At 36.1% G+C, this 22,941-nt stretch overlaps 1 protein-coding gene across 1 annotated transcript in view; it reads right to left on the bottom strand.

The window, feature by feature from the left end:
• Positions 1-22,941, bottom strand: part of CROT (carnitine O-octanoyltransferase) — a 51,339-nt gene that overhangs the window by 13,952 nt on the left and 14,446 nt on the right. Inside the window, 7 exon segments of the mRNA XM_021935310.2 lie at positions 9,214-9,344; positions 9,575-9,682; positions 9,762-9,845; positions 14,344-14,445; positions 15,549-15,674; positions 15,777-15,870; positions 21,939-22,047. Of these exon segments, the coding sequence (XP_021791002.2) occupies positions 9,214-9,344; positions 9,575-9,682; positions 9,762-9,845; positions 14,344-14,445; positions 15,549-15,674; positions 15,777-15,870; positions 21,939-22,047 (754 nt within the window).

Genomic DNA, 22,941 nt, shown 5'->3' with positions numbered 1-22,941 from the left:
ATCACAAACCACTGCTCAATGAAATAAAAGAGGACACAAACAAATGGAAGAAAGCATTCCATGCTTATGGATAGGAAGAATCATTATCATGAAAATGGCCATACTGCCCAAGGTAATTTATAGATTCACCGCCATCCCCATTAAGCTACCACAATGACTTTCACAGAATTGGAAAAACTACTTTAAATTTCATATGGAACCAAAAAAAGCCTGCATAGCCAAGACAACTTCTAAGCCAAAGAAAAAGCTGGAGGCATCATGCTACCTGACTTCAAACTATTACAAGGCTACAGTAACCAAACAGTAAGTGTACTGGTACCAAAACCAGGAGATATAGACCAATGTAACAGAACAATTCTGAAATAATACCACCACATCTACAACCATCTGGATTCTTTGACCAACCTCACAAAAACAAAATGGGGAAAGGATTCCCTATTTAATAAATGGTGCTTGGAAAACTGGCTAGCCATAGGTAGAAAGCTGAAACTGGATCCCTTCCTTAGACCTTATACAAAAATTAATTCAAGACGGATTAGAGACTTAAATGTTAGACCTAAAACCATAAAAACCCTAGAAGATAACCTAGGCAATACCATTCAGGACATAGGCATGGGCAAGGACTTCATGTTCAAAAACACCAAAAGCAATGACAACAAAAGCCAACATTGGCAAATGGGATCTAATGAAACTACATTTCTGCACAGCAAAAAAGAAACTACCATGAGACTGAACAGGCAACCTATAGACTGGGAGAAAATTTCTTGCAATCTACCAACTGACAAAGGCTAATATCCAGAACCCCAAAGAACTCGCTGAACAAATTTACAGGAAAAACAAACAACCCCATCAAAAGTGCGGGCAAAGGATATGAACAGACTACCATCTGAGTGAACAGGCAACCTATAAACTGGGAGACAATTTATGCAATCTACTCAACTGACAAAGGGCTAATATCCAGAACCTACAAAGAACTCAAACAAATTTACAAGAAAAACAAACAACCCCACTCAAAAAGTGGGCAAAGGATATGAACAGACACTTCTCAAAAGAAGACATTTATGCAGCCAACAGACACATGAAAAAATGTTCATCATCACTTGCCATCAAAGAAATGCAACCAAAACCACAATGAGAAACCATCTCACACCAGTGCTAGAATGGTGGATCATTAAAAAAGTCAGGAAACAACAGGTGCTGGAGGATGTGGAGAAATAGAAACACTTTACACTGTTGGTGGGACTGTAAATCACTTCAACCATTGTGGGAAGACAGTGTGGTGATTCCTCAAGGATCTAGGAACTAGAAATACCATTTGACCCTCAGATCCCATTACTGGTATATACCCAAAGGATTATAAATCATGCTGCTAGAAAGACACACACATGCACATCGCCTGTTTATTGCAGCACTATTCACAATAGCAAAGACTTGAACCAACCCAAATGTCCATCAATGATGACTGGATTAAGAAATGGTACACATACACCATGGAATACTATGCAGCCATAAAAAGGATGAGTTCATGTCCTTTGTAGGGATATGGATGCAGCTGGAAACCATCATTTTCAGTAAACCATCGCAAGAACAGAAAACCAACACTGCATGTTCTCACTCATAGAGGAACTGAAAATGAGAACACTTGGACACAGGAAGGGGAACATCGCAAATCCACCACCAAACAATCGGGCCTGTCGTGGGTGGGGAGGGGAGAGGAAATAGCATTAGGAGATACACTCTAATGTAAATGACGATAATGGGCAGCACACCAATATGGCACACGATACATATGTAATAAACCTGCATGTTGTGCACATGTACCCTAGAACTTGCAGAAGTATAATAAAAAAAGACAACCCACACAATGGGTGAAAATATTTGCAAGTCATATATGTGATGAGGGTTTCATATCTAGAAAATATAAAGAACTTCTACAATTCTCAAACAAAAAGAGAAACAACCCAATTAACAAACATGTGAAAGACTTGAATAGACATTTTGTCAAAGAAGATAAATAAATGACCAATGAAAAAGCATGAAAAGATACTCAACATCTTAAGTCGTTACAGAATTATAAATCAAAACCACAAGGAGTTATGCCACTTCACAAATGACTAGGAGAGTTATAATTTTTTTTAAATGGGAAAATAAGTGTTGGCAAGGACATTGAAATGTACAATGTTACAGCTACCATGGAAAATATTTTGCAGTTCCTCAGTTCCTCAAAAAGTTAAAGAATTATCATACAAACCAGCAATTCCATTCCCCAAAAGACTTGAAAATGGGGACTGAAACAGATACTTGCATATAAATGATCATAGCAGCATTATTCACATTAGCCCAAAGGTGGAAACAACATAAGTATCTATCAACAAATGAATGGATAAACAAAATGTGGTGTACATCCAATAATGGAATGTTACTTGGCCATAAATAGGAATGATGTTTTGATTCTACAACATGGATGAACCTTGAGAATATTATCCTAGGTGAAATAAACCAGACACAAAAGGATAAACTGTAAGATTCCACTTATTTGAAATATCTAGATCAGGCAAATTCATAGAGACAAAGAGATTAGAGGTAACCAGGAACTGAGGAATGGGAAAGTTATTGCTTACGGGGCACAGAGTTTCTGTTTGTGGTGATGAAAAAATTTTGAAAATAGTGGTGAAAACTGTAAAACATTATGAATGTAATTAATGCCACTGTATTATATACTTAAAAATGTTTAAAATGGCAAATTTTGTTATATATATTTTATCACATTAAAAAATTAATTATGAATGGAGCGTGAGTACCAAGCTCATCAAGAGCTTTTGAGGCCGAGATGGGCGATCATAAGTCAGTGATCGACATCCTGAAGTTAACACGGTGAGTCCCCGCCTCATTGCAGCACAAAATTTGCCGGTGGCGGCATCAGTCTCATACTGAGGTGCTGAGCCAGAATGGCGTGAGGCGGAGCTGTAGTGAAAGCAGAGATCCGCCACCGCACCCAGCCTGGGTGACAGAGCCGCAGACCCGCCTAAAAAAAAAAAAAAAAATTAATTGTTTAACAAATATATTAAAGGGGATTGTGTTTATAACACATGTAGAAGTACAATGTATGACAGCAGCACAAAGAATGGGAGAAGGAAATGGAGGCATTCTATTTTAAGGTTCTTACATCATACTTAAAATGGAAAATACTATTTGACTGTGTAGAGTATGATTTTTAAAAAAGTATTTTGTAAACCCTAGTGCAACTACAGCTGATCTGTGAACAACGAAGATTTAAACTCTGTGGGTCCACTTAAATGGGAATTTTCTTCCACTGCTGCTACCCCTGAGAAAGCATCTTCCTACTCCTCCTCTGCCTAACTCAAGGTGAAGATGAGGCTACAGACCTTTATGATGAGCCACTTAATGAACAGTAAATATATTTTCTCCTCCTTATGATTTTTTTTGAGACTGGAGTCTGGCTCTGTCACCCAGGCTGGAGCAGTGGCCGGATCTCTGCTCACTGTAAAGCTCCGGGCCTCCGGTTTACCATTCTGCTCTCAGCTCCCAGTAGCTGGGACTACAGGCTGCCCTCACCACCCTGGCCTGCTAGTTTTTGTGGCCTCTTAGTAGAGACGAGCAGCCCACCATTCAAAGAAGGATGGTCTCGCCATCTCCTGATCTCGGATCCTACCTGCCTCTGCCTCCCAAAGTGCTGGATTACAGGCTTGAGCCACCTACTGCCTTGAGACAAGTTCCTCTGTCGCCCAGGCTGAAGTGCAGTGGCACACTGAGTTCATTCTCCTGTCTCTGCCCAGTAGCTGAATTACAGGTATGCACCACAATACCCAAATTTTTGTATTTTGCCATAGAGATGGGAATACATACATTTTACCATGTTGGCCAGACTAGTCTCGAACTCCTGACCTCAAGTGATATGCCTGCCTCAGCCTCCAAAAGTGCTGGGATTACACAGGTGTCAGCCACCACGCCCAGCCTCCTCATGATTTTCTTAACAAAATTTTCCTTTCTCTAGTTTACTTTTTTGTAAGAATACAATATATAATACATACAAAATGTGTGTTAATTGTTTATGTTATTGGTAAGACTTCTGATCAATAGTAGGCTATTAGTAATTTTGGGGGAGTCAAAATTCACACTTGGACTTTCTAATGCACTGGGGGCTTGGGGACCCCTAACCTCCAAGATGTTGAAGGGTCAATTGTACAAAAAAAAAGAAGTATAGTTGATGTTGGAAATAAAATGAAGCAATTTTTTTAAAGCTCTAAAAATTCAAAAGAGAAAGAAAAAAGAACAGATGGGATAACTAGAAAATAAAGAGCAAGATGGTAGACTTAAACACAAATTTAGATAATTATACTGAATTTAATGATCTAAATAACGTATTTAAAGACAGATATTCTCAGACTTGATAAAAAAGCAAAACTGAGAGGAGTCATGTTACCACAATGGCAGAGTAGAAGCAATGTGGCTTCACTCTTCCCCACAGAAAACCAAAACAACTATCCAGTACCAATTACCCTCACAAGCATCCCAGAAAGCAAAACCGAGGCTGTGATGATCCCGGGGGACCAGAGAGAAGCAAAAAACTTCAAGCAGAAGGTTAGAGAAACAGACTACTCCATCCACAACACCCTGCCCTCAAGCTGCTGGGCCGCATGTGGAAAAACTCCCATGGACTCACAATACTACACTGAAAGAAGTCAGATAAAGGCAGACAGACACCTTTATCTCCATGTTGGGTTCTTTCACAGAAAAATCATTCCTGCTTCAACCTAAGGGAAGCATCTTTGCCTAGAGGGTAAAAAAAAATCCTAAAGGCAGCCAAAGACAATGGGTAGAGATGGGGTTAGCAATCCCCAATGAACAAAACTCAGTGATACTCTTCATCTCAGCCAAAAAAGACACCAAATCAGAGAGGTTGTTCAGCAGTATCATGGTTTGGAAGCATGCTCCATGAGTCCATGAGGCTATGAAGCCCTAGCCAGCCTTCCCACGCTGCCAGGGTATCCTTTTGTTGTAGACACTCCCAGTCCACAACAGTAAGCATTCTGAACTTTTACAAGAGCTGCAAAAGTTAATTTTTTGACAAGATAAACAATATTGACAAACCTGTAGGTAGAATAAGGAAAAAAGAAAAGACTCAAATAAATTAATTCAGAGATGAAATGAGATATGGTAACCAATACCACAGAAATATAAAGGATCATTAGACACTATTATGAGTAACTATATACCAACAAATTGGAAAACCTAGAAGGAATGGATAAATTCCTGGACACATACAACCTAAGATTGAAATATAAAGACACAGAAAACCTAAACAGACCAATAACAAGTAATGTGATTGAAGCAATAAAAAGTCTCCCATCAAGAAAAAGCTTAGGACCTGATGGCTTAACTGCTGAATTCTAATAAACATTTAAAAAAAGAATTAATACCAATTATACTCAAACTATTCCAAAAACGTGAAGAGGACAGAATATTTTCAATCTCATTCTATGAAGACAACATTATCCTAATACCAAAACCAGAAAAGGACACAACTAAAGAAGTAAACTACAGAGCAGTATCCCTCCCAGATGAACACAGATGCAGAAATCCTCAACAAAATACTAGCAAACTGAACTTAATAGCACATTAAAAAGATCATTCACCATGATTAGGTGGGATTCAGATGGTTCAACATATGCAAATTAATAAGCATGATACATCACATCAACAGAATAAAGGACAAAAACCATATCATCATTTCAATAGATGCTGAAAAAGCATTTGATAAAATTAAACATACCTTCATGATAAAAAAAATTTTCAACAAACTCAGTAAAGAAGAAATATACATCAAAACAATAAAAGCCACATATGACAAATCCAGAGCTAACGTCATACGGAACATGGAAAAATTGCAAGACTTTCCTCTAAGATCTAGAACATGACAAAGATGCCTACTTTCACCACTTTTATGCAACATAGTGTTGGAAGTCCTACCCAAAGCAATTAGAAAAGAGAATGAAATAAAGAGCACTCAAATTACAAAGGAAAAAGTCAAATTGTCCTGTCTGCAGATGACATGATCTAATACTTAAGACACCAACAAACAGCCATTAGACTGATAAACAAATTCAGTAAAGTTGCAAGATATAAAATCAACATATTAAAATCAGTAGCATTTTTATATGCCAAAAGCAAACAATCTGAAAAGCAAATTAAGAAAGCAATCCCATTTACAACAGCTACAAAGAATATAAAATACCTAGGAATCAACTGAACCAAAAAAGTAAAAAAAAAAATCTATACAAGGAAAACTATAAGACATGATGAAAGAGAGAGGACACCAAAAAATGGAAAGACAGCCCATGTTCATTAATTAGAAGAATTAATATTGTTAAAATGTCCATCCTACCCAAAGCAACCTACAGATTCAATGCAATTCCTATAAAAATACCAATGATATTCTTCACATAAATAGCGGGAAAAAATCCAAAAATTCATATGGAACCACAAAGACCCAGAATAGTCAATGTAATCTCAGGGAGAAAAAAAAAAAAAAAAAAAAAAAAAGCTTGAGGCATCGTATTACCTAACTTCAAAATATACCACAAAACTATAGTAAACAAAACAGCATGTTACTGGCATAAAAACAGACATACAGATCAATGGAACAGAATAGAGAACCCAGAAATAAATCCAAGTATTTACAGGCATCTCCTTTTCAGCAAAGGCACATTAGGGAAAGGACAGGCTCTTCAATAAATGGCTCTGTGAAAACTGGATATCCATATGCAGAAGAAAGAAACTAGACCACTATCTCTCACCAGGTACAAAATTCAAATCAAAATGGATTAAAACTTAAATATAAGACCTGAAACTATAAAACTACTAAAAGAAAACATTGGGGAAGCTCTCTAAGACACTGAACTGGCTAAATATTTGTTGAGTAATACCCCACAAGCATGGAAACTAAAGCACAAATGGACAAATGGGATCATATGAAGTTAAAAAGCTTCTGCACTGCAGAGGAAACAATCAGCAAAGTGAAAAGGCAACCCACAGAATGGGAGAAAATATCTGCAAACTATCCATCTCATAAGAAATTAATAATCAGAATATATAAGGAACTTTTATCTGACTTAAAATGGACAAATAATCTTTTGTTGTTGTTGTTAGACAGTGTCTTGCTCTGTCACCCAGGCTGGAGTTGCTGTGGTACGATCTCAGCTCACTGCAACCTCCACCTCCCAGGTTCAACGGATTCTCACACCTCAGCCTCCTGAGTAGCTGGAGTTACAGACATGTGCCCCCACATCAGGCTAATTTTTGTATTTTTAGTAGAGACAGGGTTTCGCTATGTTGGCCAGGCTGATCTCAAACTCCTGACCTCAGGTGATCTGCCCACCTCAGCCTCCCAAATAGCTGGGATTACAGGTGTGAGTCACTGCACCTGGTGACAAATGATCTTAATAGACATTTCTCAAAAGAAGACATACAAACAGCCAGCAAGTATATGAAAAATGCTCAACATCACTAATCATCAGGGAAATGCAAATTAAAACTACAATGAGACATCACCTCACCCCAGTTAAAAATGACTTTTATCAAAAAGATAGGCAATAACAGATGCTAGCAAGGAGGTGGAGAAAAGGGAACCCTCATACACTGTTGGTGGAAAGTAAATTAGTGCAGCCACTATGGCGAACAGTCTGAAAGTGCCTCACAAAACTAAAAAAATAGAACTACTCTACAATCTGATGATCCCACTGCTAGGTATATATCCAAGAGAAAGGAAATTAATATATCAAAGAGATATCTGCACTCCAATGTTTATTGCAGCACTATTTACAATAGTCAAGATATAGAATCAACCTAAGTGTCCATCAACAGATGTATGGATAAAGAAAATGTGGGCCGGGAGTGGTGGCTCACACCTCTAATTCCAGCACTTTGGGAGGCCGAGGCACGCAGATCACCTGAGGTCAGGAGTTCGAGACCAGCCTGGCCAACATGGCAAAACTCCATCTCTACTAAAACTATAAAAATTAGCCAGGCATGGTAATGGGCACCTGTAATCCCAGCTACTCAGGCAGGGAGAATTGCTTGAACCCAGGAGGCGGAGGTTGCAGTGAACCAAGATCACACTACTGCACTCCAGCCTGGGCAACAGAGCAAGACTCTGACTCAAAAAAAAAAGAGAAAGAAAGAAATGTGATATATATATACACACACACACATATATATACACACACATATATATACACATATATATATACACATACATAAAATGGAATATTACTCAGCCAAAATGTAAAAAAAAGAAAAGAAATCTCTTTATTTGCAGCAACATGGGTAAGGGCGGATGGCTTTTTGTTAAGTGAAATAAGCCAGAAATACAAAGACAAATATTGCAGGTTCTCACCTATATATGGGAGTTTAAAAAATTGATCTCATGGAGATAGACAGTAAAATGGTGGTTAATAGAGATTGGGATGAATGTGGGGAGAGGAGAATGAAGAAAAGCTAGCTAATGGGTATAATGGTACAGTTAGATGGAATAACTTCTAGTGTTCGATAGCACAGTAGGTTGACTATAGTTAACAATAATTTGCTGTATATTTCAAAATACCTAGAAGAGAAGACTTGGAACATTCCCTACACAAAGACATAATAAATGGTTGAGGCAGTGGATATCCCAATTACCGTGATTTGACCATTACACATTTTATGCATGTATCAAAAAAAATCACATGTACCTGGTAAGTATGTTCAATTATAACCTATTTATCAATGAAAAAGCAAGACTGAGGAACTTCCACTTCCTCTTAGGATGTATTAAGTCACAACATTAATGTCACATCTAAAAATGAGTAAAGGCTGGATTATTTATAAAATCACAACTTTTCATGAACCCATCAGAAAACTGACGTTGCAAGAAAACCAAGCGATCTGAATGCCAAAGAATGACCAATCCTCTTTCAGATGAGAATAGACACTTCAAAAGTCATCAAGTGGATACTGTGATAAACTAACAAGGAAAAACTATGAAACCACCACAGATCAGAAATCTAATAATCTATTGATAGAAGTACAAATAGGACACAGTACCAGCTGGGAAAAAAGTGAGCAAAAACACTGAGGAGTTAGGATGAAACAGCTACAAAAAAGATATACCCTTGGACTTCAAGAGTGTGAAAATAGAAACCGAATGGTCCTTACCGTCCATGAAGTCTGTAATAGGCCAGCTGAAGTGCAAGCTGAATAAATGTATCCGGGTGAAGCATCTTGTTCTTGGTTAGCTTTTTGCCGAAAGATGTAAAGGCATAAGCCGCAATCTGTAGATCAGATGCCTAACAAGAAGAATTAAATGAGAACAGTGAAAAATCATCTAAGGAGAATACACCAAAGAGAACCAAATTATCACCTGCATTAAAGTAATCACCAGACATAAAGAATTAAAGGTGTTAAAGGCATAATTTTAAAATTTTTGTGCAGACATGCTTGGATGACAGCCAAATTTTTACATATGGTTGTTAAAAGAAAAAATCATGATTATTTAAGAGAAAAGTGAAAAATATACCTCCCTGAGATACTGAGCTTTAGCTTGGCTGATGTCATTTAATAGTTTCTCATCCACAGTGAAAATAAGCTCTTCTGGAAGTGGTATATCTCGTACCTTCTCTGAACCCTGAAAATAGGAACAACTTAAAATATTTTATCTATAAAATTATTAGGAGAAAAAAGATGAAATACTTATTCAAACATACCTTCCATCTTCCTTCATTCTGAAAAATTTTCTCATCCACATAATAACTGATGTTCACCATAACCATTGCATCAAAAGGGGCATGCTAAAATGAGAACACACAAGATTTCTGAATACTTTATGTCAACTTAAAACTTGACCCAGTATTTTATTTTCACTTTGTGTCTATTCTTAACAGATAATAAAGCATAGAGTCTTCAAATGCCTCACCTCCTGATGATAAGATATAGGACTCCCTATGGTTCAGTAACTGCTGTATTTTATTTTTTGGAAAAAAAAATTGTTTAAATTTGGAAGCACCTAGTAGGGCTCCTGGTGGGGCTTGGGGTCATGAGGGTGTATAGTGTATAAAGTAACATATAAACAATCTAGATAAACTAATTGCTATTTTTACTAGAAGTCAAAGCAAGTGTATATATGCAATACGAAGATGTTCTGGAATTGTAAGAACGGGGTGGAAAAGCAGATGGGGATGGCAGCCTACCTGAAAGCATTTGGGATGGGCATGAACTTCTTTAGGTAAGGACTTAGGCCACGTAGTGAATATTAGAAAGCATAACCGTTTTGTGTTTTTTATACATATGGGGTCCCGATGTGATAATTCTCAGTTTAAGAAATGTGGGAAAGATAGGCTAGGTGTTACAGGGGTGTTTCAGGTTTGCCAGGTATATTCAGAGAAATAAATTGCAGTTAGTGAATTTTCCCATCATTTATATTGAAGAACAAAGTTTTTGCCCGCATTTTCCCCATGTTCCTTAGATGAGAGTTACATCAGATGGTTCCTTGTGACTGTCACCACTTTACATTAGACACAGATATCATTCATGATCTGAACATGACACTGAGAGCTTGGGAGGGAAAGAAGGGAAGTCTCAAGATATGGGCCCAGTTTCAGAGGAGTAATTAGGTGTCTTAAATGTCACCCTAACACTATAGCTCTATAGCCTGTATCATGGCCCAGTGGAGCCTATAAACACAATTTATTGTTACCAGGCAACAACTAAATCAGGAAAGGCTTTTGAGGGAGGTCAGTATAAGATGCCTGAGCAGTTTATCTGCCAGCAACAGCACACATGACAAGACTCACAGGTCACTGACAAACCCATTTGCTAACAGTATCTCACAACTGTGTGCTACTTTACAATTTTACAAAGAATTTTCAGATATTATCACATATACTGTTTCATTTAAGACATTTTACAACTATTTTACTGGAGCCAGTAGGAAATAGCAAGAATGAAGGATGTCTCTTTGAGTTATAATTCTAAGCACCCATCTCCTAATGGAAACCTAATAATCTCAAAAAAGTTAGAAAATATATAAAATTCCAATGCTATCGTGATGCTTTATTTGTTCACATGATTTTTGCCTTTCATTTCTTGCACTTACACAGAGGCAATATGTGTTGACAAAGTGTTTAAGAATGTAGGCTTTGGTTCTGAATTCAAACTACTTCCTAGTTGTGCAATAGTAAGAAAGTTACTTTGCTTTCTAATTAAACTGCCTCATTTCTCAGTAGAGATAATGCATACATACCTACAGATGCTGTGAAAAATGATTTTTTATGCCCCTTATACTGTACTTACTAAGGATCTGGCTCACAGCAATAATTAGTAACTACTGTTATTATTAACTAAAGTTTTTACATACTTCCTGTGCACCCTCTGCAAAGCCTTACAATAAAGCCTACAATATAGAGAAGAAAACATAGTTGACTTCAGGATTATAAAATATGAGGGAAATGGAATGAATATAATCACAAAAGAACATATTCAAACAATTATAATTATGGAACAGCAACATGGCTTGAGGGTAAAATAGCTTTATTTTACAGTACATATACTTACTTCGTTTTTTTCTTTTTTTTTTTTGAGATAGGGTCTTATTCTGTTGCCTGGGTGGGAGTGCAGTGGTACAACCATGGCTCACTGCAACCTGGACCTCCTAGGCTCAAGTGATCCTCCCACCTCAGCCTCCCAAGTAGTTGGGAGTATAGGTATGCATTACCATGCCCAGCTCATTTTTTATTTTTTGTAGAGATGGGGGTCTCACTATGTTGCCCAGGCTGGTGTTGAACTGCTGGAATCAAATCCTCCCACCTTGGTCTCCCAAAGTGCTGGGATTATAGGCATAAGCTCCCATGTCTGGCCTACAGCATATGTATTTCACTAATAATGATTTACAAAGGTTAAACTGCACTGTCTATAATCATCTTAGGTTAGAAGGGAAACTTCCATGGAATTTAACGCAAATTATCAGGTGGAGATAATCAGATCAATTTTATAAATATATGCATGTTAATGCACACACATAAAACATGTCCACACACTATAGAAAAGCACCTCAGTTGTGCTGAGAGATGCTCATTATGAGCCCAGTATTCTTTATTCAGAGACAGACAATATTATCAAAATTATTTTCATCCTGAATTTGTGTGAACAGCAGGATACCAGTGCTATTAGTAAAAATCAGTTTAGCAAAAGGTGTTTTTTGGTGGGCTTGGGAATGAGGGACGGAAAACAAGATGAGTTACTCTTGATGAGATTGATTTACTCTTATGTAACAATATAACATCCAATTTGAACAATTTAACATATAATGAAACACAACTCTCAAATGAGAATACTAGGTAAAAGCTAGAAAAGTATAACTGCGAGTTACATATATAACAATAGGTCAATCAAACTATTTAAATCAGGGAAGAAAGTGGTCAGAGGGGGAAAAGTGTCATGAGTATTAAGGTCAGTTTCAGAATCAGTAGATAGGAAAATACTGTGAAGAGGAAAGAGGCAGTGTCAAAATATGTATGAAGAGGGTAACCAACTGCAGCAGACAGGTCAAAGAGAAATCAAGGGAAGAAGCCAGGTGGTAGTTAACCACCTTACAAAGGGTAGTTTGCAAGGAACGGTAAGGTCATAAACCAGACTGAGGAATGTCAAGGAGAATCAAATGAGGAGCTGAAAAGACAAAAACTGAGGCAATTAACAACAACTATTCTGTCAACAGTAGACTCAAAGGAAGAGTAAAGAAAACATCTTCAAAATGACTCCTGGCAACTTTTCACTGTAGCTCTGATGAGATACTCCAACAGACATTCACTTTCAGTACCTATTAACCAATCCGCCTTGTTCTGAAATAACAGCTACTTTATTGTTCTTTAGGCAACCAAACACCACTTTGTAATGGTTTGAATGAGACTGATTCTATCCACTAGATTCTAAGGTTGGGCATGTGACCCAGGCCAAGCTCATCCAAGCACCTGATTCCCCAGGATGGGGACATGAATCACACAGGCCAATCACAACTGATGAGGATTATTCCAGGAACTTTGCCGGAACCATTGGAAAAAAAGAAGCTGACTATTTCCTTTGGGAGTCAATAAGTTATGAAGAAAGCTATGAAGACATGAGACTGTTGGTACAACAATCACATTGGGCAGTCTACCTAAATATGAAGCCAAACAAAGAAAAGCAGCACTAAAAAATGGGAAGAGATTTCCAATGAAAGCATTTGAACACTGAAGTCAGCTTTACCCAAATTTAGCTACATCCCTTGCCAACAAATATCTTCTTAAGTTAATGCCAGTTTGATTTAGGTTTCTATCACCTAAACCTGAATATAGATTAATACAACTACTGAACCCTATCTTTTTTCTTTTTTTTTGAGACAGAGTCTCAGTCTGTTGCCCAGGCTGAGCAGGTGATTGACCCAGTCACTGCTCACTGCACCCTCAACCTCCCAGGTTCAAGCGATCCTCCTACCTCAGCCTCCCAAGTAGCTGGGACCACAGGCGCACACCACCATGTGAGGCTAATTTCTGTATTTTTTGTAGAGATGGGGTTTCATGACATTGCCCAGGCCAGTTTCCATCTCCTGGGCTCAAGTGATTCACCTGCCTTGGCCTCCCAAAGTGCTGGGATTACAGGTATAAGCCATCAGGCCCAGCCCTAAACCCCTTTATAAAAAATTTTCTTGGTTCATAGACCTCCTGAATGCCTATCAGACAGTTAGTAGGCAGAGCTAGTAAAGACATCCATGGGAGGGGGAACAGAGGAGAAACAAGAAAAGTTGTTTTTGTTTTTGTTTTTTTTTTTATGAAAATGGTCAAAAATGGTAGTAACTGCCATTTTAATATCCACAGCCTAAATAGTGTTCCAAAGATCATGTGTCATTTTAGGAAAATAGTTACCTAGTTACTAGGTGAATCTTAAACTCTATAAATATATCCAAATGCATTGCTCTGTGCATAGAACACATACATAATGCCATATAATACCTTTTGAAATAGGTATTCTCAGCAAGCAGATAATACTGGGTTTTAAGAGCTTACACTACATAAATACTATATGCAAATTCCATTTTGCAGATATAGTACTAACAAACTGTTGGCCTTACTACAGAAGAAAATAACTTGTCCTATACTCTACTTTCACTGAGAATTCATAACTAAACTTTTCACCAAAGTGCCATAAAACTAAATTAGTATTCACTTACACTGTTCCCCAGCACAAGTATTTATGGTTTATTGCCATTAATTTAACCTAAAAGATCAAAAGAGAAAAAAATTTCAGTAGTTTACTTACATCACAATTACAGCCAAATACTCCATTAGAAAAGGAAATCAAGTTATAGGATTTGTCACCCCAGCGTACTGTTGGATCTCCAATAAGGATGGCTGCAATAATCTAAAATAAATTTAATTTTTCCAAATTAAAAGGGTTTAATATTGGTTTGTAAGAATTCATATCTTAAACATATATATCACATCACCATTCCTCTTCAGGTCAACCAAATTTAATAAAATGATAATATAGTTATACTCGAGAGAGTAATTCTGGCCCTGACTTTAGGGGTTTCTCAAAATCTCAAATCAAGAAAATCCTACCAGAAAAGAAAATGCTGGTACAATATTCATGAATGTTTACAGAACATAGAATTGAGAGAAGAAGGCTTTGTAACTTGAATAGGATAAAAGATCTTGATAAAAGTTTAGTCATTAAAGTCTAGTTAGGAGGAAATATTTTAAGAATTCATTTCCTACTAAACCTGTTTTTCAAACTGTATACTTTGGCCTATTAATGAATCGTGAAATCAATTCAGTGCATCACAATCAATATTCCTTATAAAAAAGAATAAAATAGACTGGAAATATCAGTGTACCTCACAGATAATAAAAGTAGTTAGTGTTCTGTGAAACTCCTATTTTATATATGTGTTTGCATGCATACACACATGTACATATAGTGGGCTGCAATCTAAATGTATTTGTAACTAAAAATTGTGGTCAAAAAAGTCTCAACAACACTGCATTAAAATACGTTCTTCCTTAAAAAGAAGTCTGGTGATTCTCCAAAAACAACAACAACAACAACAAAAAAACCTCTTTCCTTGCTACAAGGTTTTTCAATCCTTGATATTCTTTTCCTATTATTTAATACCAATTAATGCATTATAAAATAATTTAAGTATTTTCAAAAGACTATGAGATTTCTAATACAATTACTATCTTTTATTATTTCCTGGGAAACTGAAATGTCACCCTGGGAGTGGCAGGGGAGCATAAAATAAGGCCGTATTTACCCTTAACGTCACTGACATCGATGTGTTCAGTAATTAACCAAATGATAAAACAAATGATTTACAAGGGTGACATAATTCTTAGGAGAGATACTCCCAGCTATGGTGTCAAGATACACTAGTGCAGGTTATGATTAGGTTCTCGTTTCACCTTTGGCAAGAAAAGTTCATTAACCTAGAGGTCCGTGTAAAACAGAAGATAGTTAAGTACCTCAGAATAATCCTCTGGTGTTACATGTGGACTGTCATCCTCCATGGAATATACCAGTAAACTACTCTGAATTTTTTCTAACAAGGCCAAGTTCTCTGCATCAAGACCAATCAGATACTCTCGTGCCTAAAGGGCAAGGAGATGATGATCAAATATTACAACTGAAATACAATACATCAGAAGAGTTTGTTAGAGAAAAGCTTCGTTAAGAAAAATGTAAATCAGAACCTTAGCCCATCGAGTTCGCTCCTCACTAGTTAATGCTGCAATCCCAGGTCCATCAGGTTCACTATGGCACTTCTTGTGGATATATGTCAGTTGTCTTATGGAAGATGAAAAGAAGATTCAAAAACAGTACAGGCAGAAAGTAACTACTTTGGCCTTTAAAAGGTCATAACATTGATCAATATTTAAATGTTTGGATATATTACCCAAAGAAACCACTTATGATGCCAATAGATTTCCCACAGCACATATTTTTAAGTGATTGTGTTCTATTAATACCCAAAGCATATTTGACAATAATTTAATTTCAGTAAATAAATTTAGTTATTGGCTAAATTTAGTTCGGTTGATATATACTTTTGAAATGTGCATGCACTTCTAGGTTACAAGTAAATATCCTTTTTACTGTAAATATCCTGACAATAGAGAACTTGAAAAATATCCTGGTAATCAATTTCACAAAAACCATGTACATCTTATCCAACTAAAAACTATGTGCATATATATTTAACCAGAGGACTTACTGCATACTCAATTAATACCTGTGTTTAAAAAAAAAAAAATAGAAATACCATGTAATCAGTTTTAAGTATTTTCATATGTGCCAATTTGTTACTTCTAATCATTATATTTTTAAAGAATCTACTAGCTAAGGATAAACTACTTCCCCTCCATAGTATTTTATGCTCCCAGATTGATGAGTTTCATGTATCTTTAAACATACAGCAGATAAATAACTGGGTTCTCCCATAAAGAAATTTTCATCAGTCAAAAATCCACAGAGCTTTAATTTAGCTCTACTTCTTCATGGCACATGTTAAGAAATTACTTCAATTTAAAAGCTTTCAAGGTTTTCTCAGGAAGTGAGCTAATATAGCTTAATAAATGGTCAAAAAACACCACTAGTAGCCATCAGCTCTGACTTCATCATTCAAAACTGGAATTCATCATTTATCTACCGATTTGCATACTCTCCTCTGTTTGTTCATTATATCTGTAACACTGATAAAGAAATAATTTTCTTGCTGAAAAATCCCCCCCTTTTTATTTGCAAGTTAATGGTGTCCTGAGGAACAGAATAAGGGTTTCTTCACCAATCTGCATCTATAGCGAGAGTAACTTGCCTTGCCTCTCTTCCTGCTTACTTGTCTTTAGTAGCTACTGATTTTGCTCCAATTATGAATAAACTTTTGCAGTTTGTGGTTACTAGCATAAACTCTGAATTTCTAAATAAAAATCAACCTGTTTCTCTCTATATGGTACTTGTTGCTACCTTTCCCTTATCAACTACCTCAAAGCACCAGTTTTGACTATGAAACTTTTTCTTCCTCCCTGAAATGATCATTTTCATGTTCGTTTTACAAGGTGGTCATTATTATGGATAAATTACAAAGGAAAGTGTGTTAAACCTGAAATGACATTTTAAGTGTGATAATAAAAGGTCACATAACTGCCCAAATCGTCACCATTAAGAGATGCAGATTTGGTAACAAGATAATCCCTCTTTTCCTTTAACTTGGCTAACTATGCAACTGTTTTTCAGCTACACATCTAATTTTTTATATTTCAAAGCACAAAGATTTGTATTAAAAATATCTGCATTACAGAATCATATATTTTTAAAAATATTCTATACGCCACACAATCTGGCTTTTTCTTCATCGCTTTCCGTTCACTCTTTAATTTACTGTCCTCGATTTTTGTTCTCCAGTGATCATCTTGAAACTGCTCTTCTGAAAGTCACCAATAATGTCCATTAAGGAAACCCAGTAGCTTTATCTAAGTCTAGTTTTCCTCATTATAGAATTTTGACACTCAGGAATGAATGTTAAAATTATCTTCTTACTTGAGTTTTTCACACGGTTCCATTGTGGTCTCCGTATCTCACTGCAGTCTTTTTCATTGACCATTTGTTCTCCTTACACTGCTGAATGTGTCTTTTCCCAAATTTCTGTCACTGGCCTTTCCAAGCTCCTCTTGTAAGTTTCTCCCTCGGTAATCTCATCTACTTCTTTAATAGTTTCAACTATCACTTTTAAGTAAGAGGCAAGCAACTCTTTAACTTCAACACCATTTTCCCTCTCAATCTCTGTTACCAAAGTTCCAAAGTTCCAAAAGCTTGTTGGATATCTCTACTTCAATTCCTGCCAACATTTCCAACTAAATGTACATTTAAACATTATCTCCCCGCTTTCCCACAATTTTTTTTAAAAGATGTTAAAAGATAACATATGTGTAAATCTTCATGTCCTCAGATTAGGCAATGGTTTCTCAGATACAATACCAGAAGCACATGTAACAACAACAAAAAAGATAAAATTGGATTTTGTCAAAATGAAAAATATTGTGCATCAAAAGAGGCCATCAAAAAAGTGAAAAGCCAAGCCTAGGAGATATAATTTGCTAAATTATATATCTGTAAAAAGACTTATATCTAAAGAACTATTACAATTCAATAATAAAAAGACAACCTCATTTAAAAATTGGCCAAGTAACTGATTAGATATCTCTCCAAGGAAGATATATACAAATGGCCAAAAGGTATGTGAAAAAATCTTCAACATCATTATCAAATATAAACTACAACGAGATCCCACTTTACCCTTACTAGCGTGGCTACAATAAAAAAGGCAGACAATAAGTGTTGGTGAAGATGTGGAGAAACTGGAACCCTAATATACTGCGCCATTTTGGAAAACTCTCTGGTAGTTTCTCAATAGTTAAACATAGAATTACCATATGACCTGGCAATTCTACTCCTAAAATATACCCAAGAGAAATGAAAACATACATTTACATGAAAACCTGTACACAATATTCAAGGAAGCATTATGAATAATTTACTATTTGTCTATTATTCATAATAGACAAAAAGTAGAAACAACTCAAATGTCCATCAACTGATGAATAGTTAATAAAATGTGGCATATCTGTAAAATAGAATGTTATTCAGCAATAAAAAGGAATAAAGCATTCATACATGCCGAAACATGGATGAACCTTGAAAAAATTATGCTAAGTAAAAGAAGCCACACACAAAAGCCTACATGTTGTAAGACGCCATTCCTATATTAATGAAATGTATAAAATAGGCGCATTTATAGAGGCAGAAAGTAGACTGGTGGTTGTCAGAACTTTTGGGGTTTTTTTAAGGCAAAAACAGAAATCCAGATGTTTATGTAAAATTTCATGATTTTTAAACAGTGATTCAAAATCTGCTGTCCAAGCAAAATAGGTCACAGGCTGAATGTAGCCCATGAAGCACATGTGTTCAATTTCTGGAAGAGTGGCTTTGAATAATCCAATTATAAGCCTGATCTAATAATTATGTGTCAAATTTAAAACACACTAACTAAAACATGTAATGGGAAGACACACAAATATTATCCAAGATATAAAAGCAAATGATTAAAAAGATAAATCTGCCTAAACCAAAATTAAGATTGGACAATTTCCAAAATTTGCTTCAAGTTAACTGGAAGAAAATGTTTGCAACACACATAATCTATAAAGGATTAATGTGGAGACCATATAAATAATTGCTATAAATCAATCAGAATAAAGTAAAATAGCCAATAGAAAAATAGGCCAAAGTAACTCACGGAAAACACAAATAAGTGGCCTATAAAACATACAAAAATGCTCAACTTCACTTGTAATGAGGGATATGTAAATTCAAACAACAATGAAAACCATTTTTCACCTGTCAGTTCACTAGATACAGCTTTTTTTTTTTTTTTTTTTTTTTTTTGAGACAGGGTCTTGGTCTGTCACCCAAGGCTGGAGTGCAGTGGCATGATCACAGCTCACTGTGGTCTCAACCTCCTGGGCTCAAGTAATCTTCCCACCCCAGCCTTCCAAGTAGCTGGGAGCACTCCCAAGTAGCACTATCATGTCCAGCTAATTTTTTAACTTTTTGTAGAGACAGGGTCACCCTGTGTTGCCCAGGCTGGTATTCAACTCCTGACCTTATGTCATCCTCCAGCCTCAGTCTCCCAAAATGTTGCAATTACAGGCATGAGCCACTGTGTCCCCCCGCCACCAGATGTTTTAAGTTTAACAGTACCATGTCAACAATGATTAGAAGTGGGTGTCGTCATATAAAATACTGGCAGAAAAAACAATGCCACTGTGGATGACAATTTGACTTAGTCAAAAATTTTAAATGTATACATCAGATGATGTGAAAATTTCACTTCTAATATCAAACCGTAGATATTTTATCCAAATACACAAAGAGGCATGTTTGAACATGTTAATTATTTGTTATAGCAACAAATGGAAACAACTTTAATGTCACATCATAGAGAAATGGTCACATCAACTATAATATATCCATTTGATGGAATTATATGTAATAGTTTAAAAGAATAAGGTAGATGTATTTGTACCAATAGAAAAGATTACATTTATTGTTGATTAAAAGAAGCTAGTGAGAAAAATAACACTATTTTTTAAATGTGCAACTACCCTTGTACCTCATGTCAAACACAAAAATCAGTTAACTCCAGGAAGTCTATAAATACAAATGTAAAAGGCAAAACAAAATTCTAGAACATAAGAAATTATCTTCTTGGCAATGAGTTAGGGAAAAATTTTTTAAAACAGAACACAAAATGTATCACCTGTATGGTAAAGATTAAAACATTAATAAACTGGACTACATTCAATTAAGAACTTCTGTTCACCAGGAAGATGTGTTTAATAGAACAAAAGATCAGTTATAAACATCTTCTATTCTGTGTATTGCAACACACACGACCAAGTAAGAACTCTTACCCAGAATGTATAAAGAACTCCTATAACACTCACACACTAGTAGACATAACTACTTTGGAAAACTGGCATTATCTATTGAAGCTGAACATACACATACCCTATGACTTGGCAAATTCTCTCCTGGGTGTTTTCCAGACAGAAATACATGCATGTGTACACCAAAAGACTTACACAAGGATTTTCACAGCAGCCTTTTAAAAATAATAATGCAAACTGTAAACAACCTAAATGACTGCCCCTGGGAAGGAGTGAAAGTATGGAAGAGGGATGAGGGGAATCTTCATGTTCTAATTTTTAGAATATTAGAAATGTTCTAATTTTTGACCTGGGTGCAGGTTACATGAGTATTTAGCTGTACATTTCTGTGTGCAGTTTTGTACATGTTTGTAATATTTATTTAAAATAATTTAAGTTATAAATACATATATATACCCAACAATTAGAAAACAATTAGAGCAACTGATCATCTGTTAATAATATTAAAATACTGTTTATTTGGCTGGGTGTGGTGGCTCACGCCTGTAATCTCAGCACTTTGGGAGGCCGAGGTGGGTGGATCACTAGGTCAGGAGATCGAGACCATCCTGGCTAACACGGTGAAACCCTACCTCTACCAAAAATACAAAAAATTAGCCGGGCATGGTGGCAGGCACCTGTAGTCCCAGCTACTCGGGAGGCTGAGGCAAGAGAATGGGGTGAACCTGGGAGGTGGAGCTTGCAGTGAGCTGAGATCGCGCCACTGTACTCCAGCCTGGGCGATGAGCAAGACTCTGTCTCAAAAATAATAATAATAATCATCATCATCATCATCATCATCCATGGGAAAGTAAGGGAAAGGGCAAAAGAGGTATAGTTGAAACAGCACTGACTATGAGTTTATAACTGTTGATGCTAGGAGTTGGTAACTGTTGAAGTTAGGAGATGTGTACACAGGAGTTGTCAGTATATAATTCCCTATACATTTTGAAATTTTCCATAATATACTTTAAAACATACACACAGAAAATGTATACCATATGTATGTACATATATAATATATTTTATATATGTATTTTTTAAGCTAGGTATGCATGTAAATTCATTGCAACAGGCACAGAAAGATGGAACACACTAAACAAGTAACAGTGATTAATTCTGAGGCAGGGAATGGAATTGGTAATATATGTAATGTTTTCCTTTTCTCCAAGTGAACATATTTATATATGTCTAGTAAAATTTAAAAATAATTTAAATTAAAAGTACAAACAGACTTTTTTTTTAAAAAAGCAAGTATAAAATTCTTATTTTTCAGCTTACTGTCACCTTGAAAGGCAATTCTAAACATGTATATTTTAATTCAAGCAACACCATAAGACCTAATGAGACTCAAGAAAGTAGTCTGAAAACCTGAGAAGTTCTGGCGGGGTGACCAAACATCCTTCATGTATTACATCAAAGACAAAAGCTCGGCCTCGACACAGCACTACAATGTGGTTTGGGGAACGCCCTTCACTCTCTGGAAACAGAAACAGAAAACACAAGACTCAAATCTGATGCTAAACAGGAGTAAAGTTGCATATATCCAATAGAAGAAAAGTAGGTATTCTTCCAATATTTTAATCATATAGTCATCAAATATGTCACATAACAAAAACAATGTATTAATGGAATTGCAGTTACTATGATATAAATACATACTCCTGACACTTGTTCCATGTGAGACATCTAGAAATCCATAAGTTTCAAATACCCTGAAAACCATATAAATCCCAAACTACTACAGACCTTTCTAGATTTATTTAGAAACAGAAATGGGAAGGGGAGAAGGAGACCAGTGGAATCTTGGAGGAGAGCCATTTGAATTAACAGGTTTCTCTTTTGGATTATTTTAATGTTAATTACTCATCAGGTAATTTAATTACAGCAATATCTAGCTATGATAACACAATAAAATAATTTTTAGTAGAGAAGGATACAGTATGCCTGAGTGGCAAAGGAAAAGAATTTTGTCCAGTCTGGTAACATCTGGTAAGCCACTGACAATGGATTATCTCTGATTTCTTTGGCACGCCTTAACTCCCCAAGTACTATTTGTTTGCTGTAAACCTCAGATTATTGTAATACAGCCTCATCTTTAGGTACTTGTCCTTTTGCCAAGGATCTTCTTATATGATCCCTGCCCCACCTTCTAAGAAAAGAAAACGGAAAAAGAGGAAGAAAGAGAAGACATACACTGCTGCTTGAAGGAAATATACTGGTGGGTATTATTTATGGGTCAGTATTAAGTGCTTTACATACATTATCTCATGAAATATTTTCATCAACTATGAGGAATAACAGTTTCCTGATAATATTACTCTTTTTTCTCTTATACCTATTTCCTCAAGACCTAGAGGGTGAGGTATGTATT

Source organism: Papio anubis, chromosome 4 (genome assembly GCF_008728515.1).
Source record: "Papio anubis isolate 15944 chromosome 4, Panubis1.0, whole genome shotgun sequence".
NCBI lineage: Eukaryota > Metazoa > Chordata > Mammalia > Primates > Cercopithecidae > Papio > Papio anubis.
Note: the sequence above shows the minus strand (reverse complement) of the source record. Positions and strands in the feature narration are given on the sequence as shown.